A 13,418-nucleotide genomic window follows, 5' to 3' on the forward strand; every position below is an offset into this window, starting at 1 on the left:
CCTAAAACATCAACATCAGAACATCAGACTGAGTCTGATGTTGATGTTTTAGGACAGTCTGATATTGATGTTTTAGGTCATTCTGATGCTTTAGGACAGTGCGATGATGATGTTTTAAGATAACATAATACAAACTGTGTGTGGTATGCATTAGTGTGTTTACATTTTGGCTTCATGTCATTTTTATGTCTAAAACATCAACATCTGTCACGGCCGATGCTGGAAGAAGGCCAAAGTGCAGCGTGGTGAGCGTACATTTTCCTTTTTATTAAAAATGTCGCCAACAAAACAAACGAAAGAAACAACCGTGAAGCTTACAGGGCTAAGTGCCACAAACAAAGTTAACTACCCACCTTGAAAGGAGGGAAAAAGGGCTACCTAAGCATGGTTCCCAATCAGAGACAACGATAGACAGCTGTCCCTGATTGAGAACCATACCCGGCCAAAACATAGAAACACAAAATCATAGAAGTAAAGGACATAGAATGCCCACCCAAATCACACTCTGACCAAACCAAAAAGAGACATAAAAAAGGCTCTCTAAGGTCAGGGCGTGACAACCACAGACTGTCCTAAAACATCATCAGACTGTCCTAAAACATCAACACAGACTGTGTGTGTGTGTGTGTGTGTGTGTGTGTGTGTGTGTGTGTGTGTGTGTGTGTGTGTGTGTGTGTGTGTGTGTGCGTGTGCGTGTGTGTTAGTTTCATGAGAATCAGAGTTTGTATTGTTATTGATTTTTTTTACTTGTAATGACCAAGATGACTAAAAGTAAATAAGTGCAGTTCCAGTCAGCCTGTCCATATGTCCAGCAGGGGGCAGACTACACACACCTCCCACAGAGCTACAGATCTGCCTCATTCATTTCTAATGATCAGCTAAAGGGCAGGGAGTATTCCTCTGGTCATGTTATACTGCCCTTCCTTACTTTTCCCAGAATGAATGACTGAGTGATTTACTGAGTGAATGACTGAATGAATGACTGACTAAACGACTGAATGAATGACTGAGTAAATATTATACTTTACTGAAATAAATGTTTTCTTAACTCTATTTTCTTTAAACTGCATTGTTGGTTAAGGGTTTGTAAGTCAGAATTTTAAGGTAAGGTCTATTGTTGGTTAAGGGTTTGTAAGTCAGAATTTTAAGGTAAGGTCTATTGTTGGTTAAGGGTTTGTAAGTCAAAAGTAGTGCACTACATAGGGAATATAGGGTGCCATTTGGGATACAACATTAGTCTCTTATAGAAGGCTGGTGAAATATCTTTCTATGGGCTGAAGGGGCTTGAATGGTGGTTCCTGGGGGGTTTAAGAGGCCCTGTCAGTATAGTCAGGCCCCAGATGTAAGCCCTGAAGGACTGTGTCTGTAGACAGACAGTAGAGGCCCTGTCAGTATAGTCAGGCCCCAGATGTAAGCCCTGAAGGACTGTGTCTGTAGACAGACAGTAGAGGCCCTGTCAGTATAGTCAGGCCCCAGATGTAAGCCCTGAAGGACTGTGTCTGTAGACAGACAGTAGAGGCCCTGGCAGTATAGTCAGGCCCCAGATGTAAGCCCTGAAGGACTGTGTCTGTAGACAGACAGTAGAGGCCCTGGCAGTATAGTCAGGCCTCAGATGTAAGCCCTGAAGGACTGTGTCTGTAGACAGACAGTAGAGGCCCTGTCAGTATAGTCAGGCCCCAGATGTAATCCCTGAAGGACTGTGTCTGTAGACAGACAGTAGAGGCCCTGTCAGTATAGTCAGGCCCCAGATGTAATCCCTGAAGGACTGTGTCTGTAGACAGACAGTAAAGGGCCTGTCAGTATAGTCAGGCCCCAGATGTAAGCCCTGAAGGACTGTGTCTGTAGACAGACAGTAGAGGCCCTGTCAGTATAGTCAGGCCCCAGATGTAAGCCCTGAAGGACTGTGTCTGTAGACAGACAGTAGAGGCCCTGTCAGTATAGTCAGGCCCCAGATGTAATCCCTGAAGGACTGTGTCTGTAGACAGACAGTAAAGGCCCTGTCAGTATAGTCAGGCCCCAGATGTAAGCCCTGAAGGACTGTGTCTGTAGACAGACAGTAGAGGCCCTGTCAGTATAGTCAGGCCCCAGATGTAAGCCCTGAAGGACTGTGTCTTTAGACAGACATTAGAGGCCCTGTCAGTATAGTCAGGCCCCAGATGTAAGCCCTGAAGGACTGTGTCTGTAGACAGACAGTAGAGGCCCTGTCAGTATAGTCAGGCCCCAGATGTAAGCCCTGAAGGACTGTGTCTGTAGACAGACAGTAGAGGCCCTGTCAGTATAGTCAGGCCCCAGATGTAAGCCCTGAAGGACTGTGTCTTTAGACAGACAGTAGAGGCCCTGTCAGTATAGTCAGGCCCCAGATGTAAGCCCTGAAGGACTGTGTCTGTAGACAGACAGTAGAGGCCCTGTCAGTATAGTCAGGCCCCAGATGTAAGCCCTGAAGGACTGTGTCTGTAGACAGACAGTAGAGGCCCTGTCAGTATAGTCAGGCCCCAGATGTAAGCCCTGAAGGACTGTGTATGTAGACAGACAGTAGAGGCCCTGTCAGTATAGTCAGGCCCCAGATGTAAGCCCTGAAGGACTGTGTCTGTAGACAGACAGTAAAAGCCCTTTAAAGCCCAAACTGTTGGTCTGAGGCCTACTATAGAATAACACAGCTTTACAACACTAAAAGTTTATCTCTACAAATGGAAAACAACATGCTTTAAATCAGCGTTGAAGGACAACAGTCCCTCTAATGATGCTGCTGAAACCAGTCTATAAATCACCAGAGGGTTTGTGTTGTATAAAAAGGCTAAGCTCAACATCAAAATAAATAAAATATGACTGTAACATATTAGTAATGTGTGTATGGCCTTGGGCCACAGCTAGATTCTTGTCTCAAAAGCCCCTAAGAAAACATACAGGAATGTATTGGGATTCTGAAAAATAATACAAAAAACTGGAGGGACTCCTGCAATGATCAGTCTAGATGCTTGTAAATCAAAGTGCCTCTTTGGGCCCGTCCCAAATGGCACCACATTTCCTTTATAGTGCACAACTTTTGACCAAAGCTCATAGGACTGGTCGAATGTAGTGCACTATATAGGTAATAGGGTGTCATTTGGAATACAGATTATATTACCCATTTATAGCGAGGGATAATGGTCAGTTGAGTTGAAGGATGTGGTTGACTGCAGGGCCTAATGAATTCTGCATCAGCTCCAGTCAGTGGACCTTTAGAGGCTGACTACCAGATCATTTATCAACTCAAGTCTAAACGCCAGTTCACATGATTGTAATATGGGGTCCACCTTAGCCTATACACTTGAAATCAAGTCGTCATGACTGACGTGACCAACCATCCTGTCACCCCCCCCCCCCCCACACACACACACTTTAAATAAACCAGTGAAATCATTAGAATGTGAATATAGACAGTAATAGTCTACAACCTCCCCCTTTCTTTCCTCATTCGCAGTCTAACAGTAGGCTCTCTGTTTCTCATTTAGAAATGTAAACTAAGGTCCTCATTTAGACAGGCTTTGAGGACCTGCCAAACTTTCTTTAGCATTGTCCTCATGCAGCTGCATGTACTTTCCTTCTCAGTTTATTCCTGCAGAGAGACATGACTCCACCCCTGCATTAGTCTCTCTCTCTCTCTCCCCCCCTTTCCCTCTCTTTCATGTTCTCTCTCTCTCTCTCTCTCTCTCAATTAAATTAAATTTAAGGGCTTTATTGGTATGGGAAACATATGTTTACATTGCCATAGCAGGTGAAATAGATAATAAACAAAAGTGAAATAAACAATCATAATTAACAGTAAACATTACACACGAAAGTTTCAGAGGCATAGAGACATTCCAAATGTCATATTATGGCTATGTACAGTGTTGTAATGATGTCTCTCTCTCTCTCTCTCAATTCAATTCAATCTCAATTTAAGGGCTTTATTGGCATGGGGAATGTATGTTTACATTGCCAAAGGAAGTGAAATAGATCATTAACAAAAGTGAAATAAACAATAATCTCTCTCTCACGTTCTTGTCTGTTGGTCAGAGTGATTTCAATAGGAGGTGTTGGACATGCCGTTTTTTCCCAGTTTCTTATTTGACACCAGACTCAATATCACTCCGTGTAGCATGCTTATCTCACACTCACATCAATACATATATAGACTGTGTAGCCCTTGTTGTGCAACTCAAAAAATAAACATTGTCATTCTTATGGTAAATACATTGTGGCCATTTAATTACAATGTTAGCGGCTACATTGTTTGTATTTTTAACTTGGTTATTATGTGTGCAGTCTTTAATGATAGGCCTATTTTAATACCTTTTTAATTATGAATAAAGGAACATTACAATAATATAGTATAGTGCATTGTAAATGTTATTTATTGATATGGAAATCATTTAGGAGGCCCGTCCATGGATCTTCGAGGGATGTAACGCGACACTGCTCCTCACGCCAGATGACAGTGTTTGTATTTTCACCCAGTCCCTAACGTGGTACTGTATTCCTCGAGACTCACCGCTGGGGCATATTCCCCGGTCTATCGCGGTAGAAAGACACTGCAGATAAACCCATGCCGTTACCATTACTAGCGGTGTGGGAGAGTTAACTCGTCGTCTGGCAGACACCGCTGAAACGTGTTTCTGGATTTTGTATTGACATTTTTTTTTTTAGGGGGGGGGGTATTTTTTTGTACCTTTTAACTCCCGTCTGTGATATTCTTCAACACGGAATCTGCTGGGCCCTCAAAGCGTGTTTGATTTGTGCCTCGAGGATATCCAGGATACATGCCCTTTTCATTCGCATAATGGGAGATTGTCCGGTTCGTTGTTATGCATATGTTATAACGCCGTGATTTTGGGGGTGTTTAAATTTGTGTTTCTTGCCGTGGATTGCAAAATTGGAATTTCTCTCCCAGGCGACTCAGCGAAAAGGGAAGTAGACAGCGTGAGAGAGAGAGGGAGAGAGTGGGGATAAAGACACTCTGCCACCTCGCTGGATCACACCACGGGATTTAATAATTGCATGTTCTAAAAAAGGATATACATGTGCCTATTCGGTGTTTAACCGACCCAATCCGGTTTGCAGGATGAGTAAAGACAGACCCAAAAGGAACATCATACAGAAGAAATACGTAAGTATATTCTAAATGTGTTCTGAAATGCTTAATATCGTTCCAAAACTTCTCTCTTGCTAACGGATAACGTCATATACACTGTGTGTGGTATCAGACTGTCCTATGTGTGTTTACATATTGGTTTCATGTCATTTTTTTGTCCTAAAACATCGACATCAGACTGTCCTAAAACATCAACATCAGACTGTCCTAAAACATCCACATCAGACTGTCCTAAAACATCAACATCAGACTGTCCTAAAACATCAACATCAGACTGTCCTAAAACATCACCGTCAGACTGTCCTAAAACATCAGACTGTCCTAAAACATCAGACTGTCCTAAAACATCAGACTGTCCTAAAACATCAACAGTAGACTGTCCTAAAACATCATTACCAGACTGTCCTAAAACATCACCAGCAGACTGTCCTAAAACATCATTACCAGACTGTCCTAAAACATCAACACCAGACTGTCCTAAAACATCAACATCAGACTGTCTTAAAACATCAAACAGCTTTTCTCAGTCAGTTACTTAATTCTGAGAATAAGATATTTTCACCATTTTATATTAAATTTTATATGACCAATCCAGTGCTGTCTCCCAAATGGAGACCTATGGTGGTTCTAATGTGTGTGTGTGTGTGTGTGTGTGTGTGTGTGTGTGTGTGTGTGTGTGTGTGTGTGTGTGCGTGTGCGTGTGTGTAAATCCCAGAATGGGCCCCTATCCACGATTTACAACATCACATCAATATTTGATGATTAAAACATCAACATCAGACTGTCCAAAAACATTAACACCATACTGTTCTAAAACTTCAGCCTGTCCTAAAATATCAGACTGTCCTAAAACATCAGACTGTCCTAAAACATCAACACCATACTGTTCTAAAACTTCAGCCTGTCCTAAAATATCAGACTGTCCTAAAACATAAACACCACACTGTTCTAAAACTTCAGCCTGTCCTAAAATATCAACATCAGATTGTCCTAAAACATCAACATCAGACTGTCCTAAAACATCAACATCAGACTGTCCTAAAACATAAACACCACACTGTTCTAAAACTTCAGCCTGTCCTAAAATATCAACATCAGAATGTCCTAAAACATCAATATCAGACTGTCCTAAAACATCAACATCAGACTGTCCTAAAACATAAACACCACACTGTTCTAAAACTTCAGCCTGTCCTAAAATATCAACATCAGATTGTCCTAAAACATCAACATCAGACTGTCCTAAAACATCAACACCACACTGTTCTAAAACCTCAGCCTGTCCTAAAACATCAACATCAGACTGTCTTAAAACATCAACATCAGACTGTCCTAAAACATCAACATCAGACTGTCCTAAAACATCAACATCAGACTGTCCTAAAACAGACTGTTCTAAAACTTCAGCCTGTCCTAAAACATCAACATCAGACTGTCTTAAAACATCAACATCAGCCTGTCCTAAAACATCAACATCAGACTGTCCTAAAACATCAACATCAGACTGTCTTAAAACATCAACATCAGCCTGTCCTAAAACATCAACATCAGACTGTCTTAAAACATCAACATCAGACTGTCTTAAAACATCAACATCAGACTGTCCTAAAACATCAACACCAGACTGTCTTAAAACATCAACATCAGACTGTCCTAAAATATTAACATCAGACTGTCCTAAAACATCATTACCAGACTGTCCTAAAACATCAACATCAGACTGTCCTAAAACATCATTACCAGACTGTCCTAAAACATCATTACCAGACTGTCCTAAAACATCAACACCAGACTGTCCTAAAACATCAACATCAGACTGTCTTAAAACATCAAACAGCTTTTCTCAGTCAGTTACTTAATTCTGAGAATAAGATATTTTCACCATTTTATATAAAATTTTATATGACCAATCCAGTGCTGTCTCCCAAATGGAGACCTATGGTGGTTCTAATGTGTGTGTGTGTGTGTGTGTGTGTGTGTGTGTGTGTGTGTGTGTGTGTGTGTGTGTGTGTGTGTGTGCGTGTGTGCGTGTGCGCGTGTGTGTGTAAATCCCAGAATGGGCCCCTATCCACGATTTACAACATCACATCAATATTTGATGATTTGTATTTAATAACCGAATTGTCTTTCAGAAAATGTAATATATTTTATGACTTGTAGTATTATCATATGGGGGCTAATGCAGGCTGTAAGACATTAGGGGCCTGTGGCAAAAGTTAATGTGTCCAATTTCCTGTGTATATGTTGATTTGAAGATGTTTAAACAATTTGCAACCTATCCTCATTTCACTTCTTCCCCAATTTAGCTAATTTATTGTGCCCATTGTTCCAACAATATTATTGCATTAATTCATCATTTACTTTCCAATCAACCTTATTCAGCAAGTATCAGATAGGACATTTATTTAATAGCTCTACCTAATAATAGGTGGAATTTTCCTTGAATCCTACAGCAACAGGAGCTATTTTTATGGTGTTAATATTATTCACAATTAGTGTCACACCTACTGTAATTACATTCCTTTTCCAGTTGTCTTCCACTTCAACAGGGCTCCCGGGTGGTGCAGCGGTCTAAGTGCAGACCCTGGTTTGAATCCAGGCTGTATCACAACTGGGCGTAATTGGGAGTCCCATTTTGCAGCGCACAATTGGGCTGTCTGAGTTTGGCCCAGGGTAGGCTGCCATTGTAAAAAATAATTTGTTCTTAACTGACTTGCCTAGTTAAAGATACATTTAAAAAATAATTCTGACACATGAGGTGTCATGTCCTTAAGTGCTTCCTAATGTTCCTGTTCACTCCTATCTCTTCTATTGTTCATATTTTCCAAGAAGGCAACTCCTGTCTAGCTTTCGGTAAAAGTTTGTCAGAAATGCAGTACCACTAAAACAAACAAAGTGGACTCTTTCTTTGAACCTGGACTCAGACAATCACTTGCCCTTGTAGTTTAACTTCCTCTCAATGAGTGTAAGACTGTTATTACTGTTGCTTTGTTTAAGGGCTGAGACTCACCAGTAAGCGGTTCCTGGCTGAGAGTAATAGAACGTAATTTGCCAACCCGAGTGCGCATGTAGTATCGCGTGAAAAATGTCGGCAGACGTCTACAGCGGGGGTCCCTAAAGCAATGTGTGCTGAACGATCGGCAGACGAACGCTAGATCCACATTCGGTGCGATATGAGCAAGCTGAAAGAAGGGCAAGCTGAAAGAAGGGCAAGCTGAAAGAAGGGCAAGCTGAAAGAAGGGCAAGCTGAAAGAACAAGCAGGCTCTGATGACTAAAATCATACCTGATTTGTGAACAGTTCTATGCCAAGGACTTACTGTGTTAGCGTGATATAATGAACATAATCAGACCAAGAACAGGAATCACTGATTTCCCATAACACAAAATTGCATTTTAAAGTGTCAAAGTACATACATTTTTGCACTTTTAAGTCATTTTGGTTTGAATACCATATTGCCCCTTTAACGATTGAAAATTAATTTGGGTATCGAGTTTCTTGGGCAACATATTAGCAGGACGTTTTAAATGATTTCCTCTGATATTTGATGGACTTTTCTCTTTCTCAAGTTATTATTCACAATTCATAAAGAAAAACAAGGTAATGAGAGATGAGAGGTGTTAAACATTGAATCTGTTGTTTTAATGAACGACAGTAGTTAAAGCTTCAGAACATCACAGGGGCTATTATAGAGGATAACAGGGTTCCTCTGTGTAGTTGCCTCAGTGCAGCTACTCAGCCGGTCTAAAGCCTAATTCATTGGTGTGTGGTGGGGTAAGCACAGCTGCCACTGCTGGGCCTTTACACATGTAAAGAGGCTGTCACAGCCTATGTCCCAAATGGCACCCTATTCCCTATATAGTGCACTACTTTTGACCAGGGCCCAATGGGGCAATTGACCAAATCCCAGTGGGCAATTTGACCAGAGCTCTATGGTCCCTGGTCTAAAGTACTGCACTATATAGGGAACAGGGGGACATTTGGGACACAGTCACGTTGTTTTATCAGGCGCACAAGTGAGGAGAGCCAAGTTGAAGTATGTGCTTCAGTGTGTGGCGGAACCAGACGGACACAAAGCAGCAGAGGGGTGTGTGGCCTGGCCAGCGCCATGGAGAGAGAGGACAGACACAGAGCAGCAGAGGGGTGTGTGGCCTGGCCAGCGCCATGGAGAGAGAGGACAGACAGACACAGAGCAGCAGAGGGGTGTGTGGCCTGGCCAGCGCCATGGAGAGAGAGGACAGACAGACACAGAGCAGCAGAGGGGTGTGTGGCCTGGCCAGCGCCATGGAGAGAGAGGACAGACAGACACAGAGCAGCAGAGGGGTGTGTGGCCTGGCCAGCGCCATGGAGAGAGAGGACAGACACAGAGCAGCAGAGGGGTGTGTGGCCTGGCCAGCGCCATGGAGAGAGAGGACAGACAGACACAGAGCAGCAGAGGGGTGTGTGGCCTGGCCAGCACCATGGAGAGAGAGAGGACAGACACAGAGCAGCAGAGGGGTGTGTGGCCTGGCCAGCACCATGGAGAGAGAGAGGACAGACACAGAGCAGAGGGGTGTGTGGCCTGGCCAGCGCCATGGAGAGAGAGGACAGACAGACACAGAGCAGCAGAGGGGTGTGTGGCCTGGCCAGCACCATGGAGAGAGAGGACAGACAGACACAAAGCAGCAGAGGGGTGTGTGGCCTGGCCAGCACCATGGAGAGAGAGGACAGACACAGAGCAGCAGAGGGGTGTGTGGCCTGGCCAGCGCCATGGAGAGAGAGGACAGACAGACACAGAGCAGCAGAGGGGTGTGTGGCCTGGCCAGCGCCATGGAGAGAGAGAGAGGACAGACAGACACAGAGCAGCAGAGGGGTGTGTGGCCAGGCCAGCGCCATGGAGAGAGAGGACAGACACAGAGCAGCAGAGGGGTGTGTGGCCTGGCCAGCGCCATGGAGAGAGAGGACAGACAGACACAGAGCAGCAGAGGGGTGTGTGGCCTGGCCAGCGCCATGGAGAGAGAGGACAGACACAGAGCAGCAGAGGGGTGTGTTGCCTGGCCAGCGCCATGGAGAGAGAGGACAGACACAGAGCAGCAGAGGGGTGTGTGGCCAGGCCAGCGCCATGGAGAGAGAGGACAGACACAGAGCAGCAGAGGGGTATGTGGCCTGGCCAGCGCCATTTAGAGAGAGGACAGACACAGAGCAGCAGAGGGGTGCGTGGCCTGGCCAGCACCATGGAGAGAGAGGACAGACACAGAGCAGCAGAGGGGTGTGTGGCCTGGCCAGCGCCATGGAGAGAGAGGACAGACACAGAGCAGCAGAGTGTGGCCTGGCCAGCGCCATGGAGAGAGAGGACAGACAGACACAAAGCAGCAGAGGGGTGTGTGGCCTGGCCAGCGCCATGGAGAGAGAGGACAGACACAGAGCAGCAGAGGGGTGTGTGGCCTGGCCAGCGCCATGGAGAGAGAGAGGACAGACAGACACAGAGCAGCAGAGGGGTGTGTGGCCAGGCCAGCGCCATGGAGAGAGAGGACAGACAGACACAGAGCAGCAGAGGGGTGTGTGGCCTGGCCAGCGCCATGGAGAGAGAGAGGACAGACAGACACAGAGCAGCAGAGGGGTGTGTGGCCTGGCCAGCGCCATGGAGAGAGAGGACAGACAGACACAGAGCAGCAGAGGGTTGTGTGGCCTGGCCAGCGCCATGGAGAGAGAGGACAGACAGACACAGAGCAGCAGAGGGGTGTGTGGCCTGGCCAGCGCCATGGAGAGAGAGGACAGACACAGAGCAGCAGAGGGGTGTGTGGCCTGGCCAGCGCCATGGAGAGAGAGGACAGACACAGAGCAGCAGAGGGGTGTGTGGCCAGGCCAGCGCCATGGAGAGAGAGGACAGACAGACACAGAGCAGCAGAGGGGTGTGTGGCCTGGCCAGCGCCATGGAGAGAGAGGACAGACAGACACAGAGCAGCAGAGGGGTGTGTGGCCTGGCCAGCGCCATGGAGAGAGAGGACAGACAGACACAGAGCAGCAGAGGGGTGTGTGGCCTGGCCAGCGCCATGGAGAGAGAGGACAGACAGACACAGAGCAGCAGAGGGGTGTGTGGCCTGGCCAGCGCCATGGAGAGAGAGGACAGACACAGAGCAGCAGAGGGGTGTGTGGCCTGGCCAGCACCATGGAGAGAGAGGACAGACACAGAGCAGCAGAGGGGTGTGTGGCCTGGCCAGCGCCATGGAGAGAGAGGACAGACACAGAGCAGCAGAGTGTGGCCTGGCCAGCGCCATGGAGAGAGAGGACAGACAGACACAAAGCAGCAGAGGGGTGTGTGGCCTGGCCAGCGCCATGGAGAGAGAGGACAGACAGACACAGAGCAGCAGAGGGGTGTGTGGCCTGGCCAGCGCCATGGAGAGAGAGGACAGACAGACACAGAGCAGCAGAGGGGTGTGTGGCCTGGCCAGCACCATGGAGAGAGAGAGGACAGACACAGAGCAGCAGAGGGGTGTGTGGCCTGGCCAGCGCCATGGAGAGAGAGGACAGACACAGAGCAGCAGAGGGGTGTGTGGCCTGGCCAGCGCCATGGAGAGAGAGGACAGACAGACACAGAGCAGCAGAGGGTTGTGTGGCCTGGCCAGCGCCATGGAGAGAGAGGACAGACAGACACAGAGCAGCAGAGGGGTGTGTGGCCTGGCCAGCGCCATGGAGAGAGAGGACAGACAGACACAGAGCAGCAGAGGGGTGTGTGGCCTGGCCAGCGCCATAGAGAGAGAGAGGACAGACAGACACAGAGCAGCAGAGGGGTGTGTGGCCTGGCCAGCGCCATGGAGAGAGAGGACAGACAGACACAGAGCAGCAGAGGGGTGTGTGGCCTGGCCAGCGCCATGGAGAGAGAGGACAGACACAGAGCAGCAGAGGGGTGTGTGGCCTGGCCAGCGCCATGGAGAGAGAGGACAGACACAGAGCAGCAGAGGGGTGTGTGGCCAGGCCAGCGCCATGGAGAGAGAGGACAGACAGACACAGAGCAGCAGAGGGGTGTGTGGCCTGGCCAGCGCCATGGAGAGAGAGGACAGACAGACACAGAGCAGCAGAGGGGTGTGTGGCCTGGCCAGCGCCATGGAGAGAGAGGACAGACAGACACAGAGCAGCAGAGGGGTGTGTGGCCTGGCCAGCGCCATGGAGAGAGAGGACAGACAGACACAGAGCAGCAGAGGGGTGTGTGGCCTGGCCAGCGCCATGGAGAGAGAGAGGACAGACACAGAGCAGCAGAGGGGTGTGTGGCCAGGCCAGCGCCATGGAGAGAGAGAGGACAGACACAGAGCAGCAGAGGGGTGTGTGGCCAGGCCAGCGCCATGAAGAGAGAGAGGACAGACAGACACAGAGCAGCAGAGGGGTGTGTGGCCAGGCCAGCGCCATGGAGAGAGAGGACAGACACAGAGCAGCAGAGGGGTGTGTGGCCAGGCCAGCGCCATGGAGAGAGAGGACAGACAGACACAGAGCAGCAGAGGGGTGTGTGGCCAGGCCAGCGCCATGAAGAGAGAGAGGACAGACAGACACAGAGCAGCAGAGGGGTGTGTGGCCTGGCCAGCGCCATGAAGAGAGAGAGGACAGACACAGAGCAGCAGAGGGGTGTGTGGCCTGGCCAGCGCCATGAAGAGAGAGAGGACAGACACAGAGCAGCAGAGGGGTGTGTGGCCTGGCCAGCGCCATGGAGAGAGAGGACAGACAGACAGAAGGCCTGCAGCTGGAAAGAATAAGGCATGTCCCAAATGCCTCCCTATTCCCTATATAGTGTACAACTTTTGAGCAGGGCCCATAGGGAATGAAGTGCCATTTGGGACACTGCCTTAAACCCTCCCTAACTACAAGGCTGACTCATTGTATCAGAGCCAAAATAGATTTGATTTGATCTAAATACTGTTTTAGACGCGGGAGTGGAGTCCTGGTGAAGACAGATGGAAATGTAACTAGAATGACACATAGTTGCAACAGGAGAAGCCCAGGGAGATATGAATGGAGAAATGGAGGAATGAACTGGGATGAAGGAACAAGACAAGTTTGTTATTTTATTCCTTGGCCTGGGAAGTTGTGAGCTGTGATTTTGCTGCCAATAGGGAATGTTCCACCTCGCTGCGTAGTCGCCAGGGTTTCTCCCTGAATTAGATGTGCAGTGTCAGCAGTAGACAGTGTTTCTCCTAACACAGTGGAGCAATCGTTTTGCTTTTGTTTACACAGTTTGACAGTTGTCTGTTATGTAATGGGCCTACGAGCTGTCTACAGGGCAGTTACAAATGACATAATCAGAGGAGCTTTATCAGTGTCATACAGTCGCATGGCTA

At 47.5% G+C, this 13,418-nt stretch overlaps 1 protein-coding gene across 2 annotated transcripts in view; it reads left to right on the forward strand.

The window, feature by feature from the left end:
- Positions 1 to 4,516: 4,516 nt before the first annotated feature.
- Positions 4,517 to 13,418, forward strand: part of jarid2a (jumonji, AT rich interactive domain 2a) — a 96,462-nt gene continuing 87,560 nt past the window's right edge. For both annotated transcript variants that reach the window (XM_038977510.1, XM_038977509.1), the window contains exon 1: positions 4,517 to 5,128. In XM_038977510.1, coding sequence (XP_038833438.1) covers positions 5,084 to 5,128 — 45 coding nt within the window. In that variant the 5' untranslated portion in view covers positions 4,517 to 5,083. The remainder of the gene's footprint in view (positions 5,129 to 13,418) is intronic.

The sequence above is a fragment of the Salvelinus namaycush genome, chromosome 37 (genome assembly GCF_016432855.1).
Source record: "Salvelinus namaycush isolate Seneca chromosome 37, SaNama_1.0, whole genome shotgun sequence".
Taxonomy (NCBI): Eukaryota; Metazoa; Chordata; class Actinopteri; order Salmoniformes; family Salmonidae; genus Salvelinus; species Salvelinus namaycush.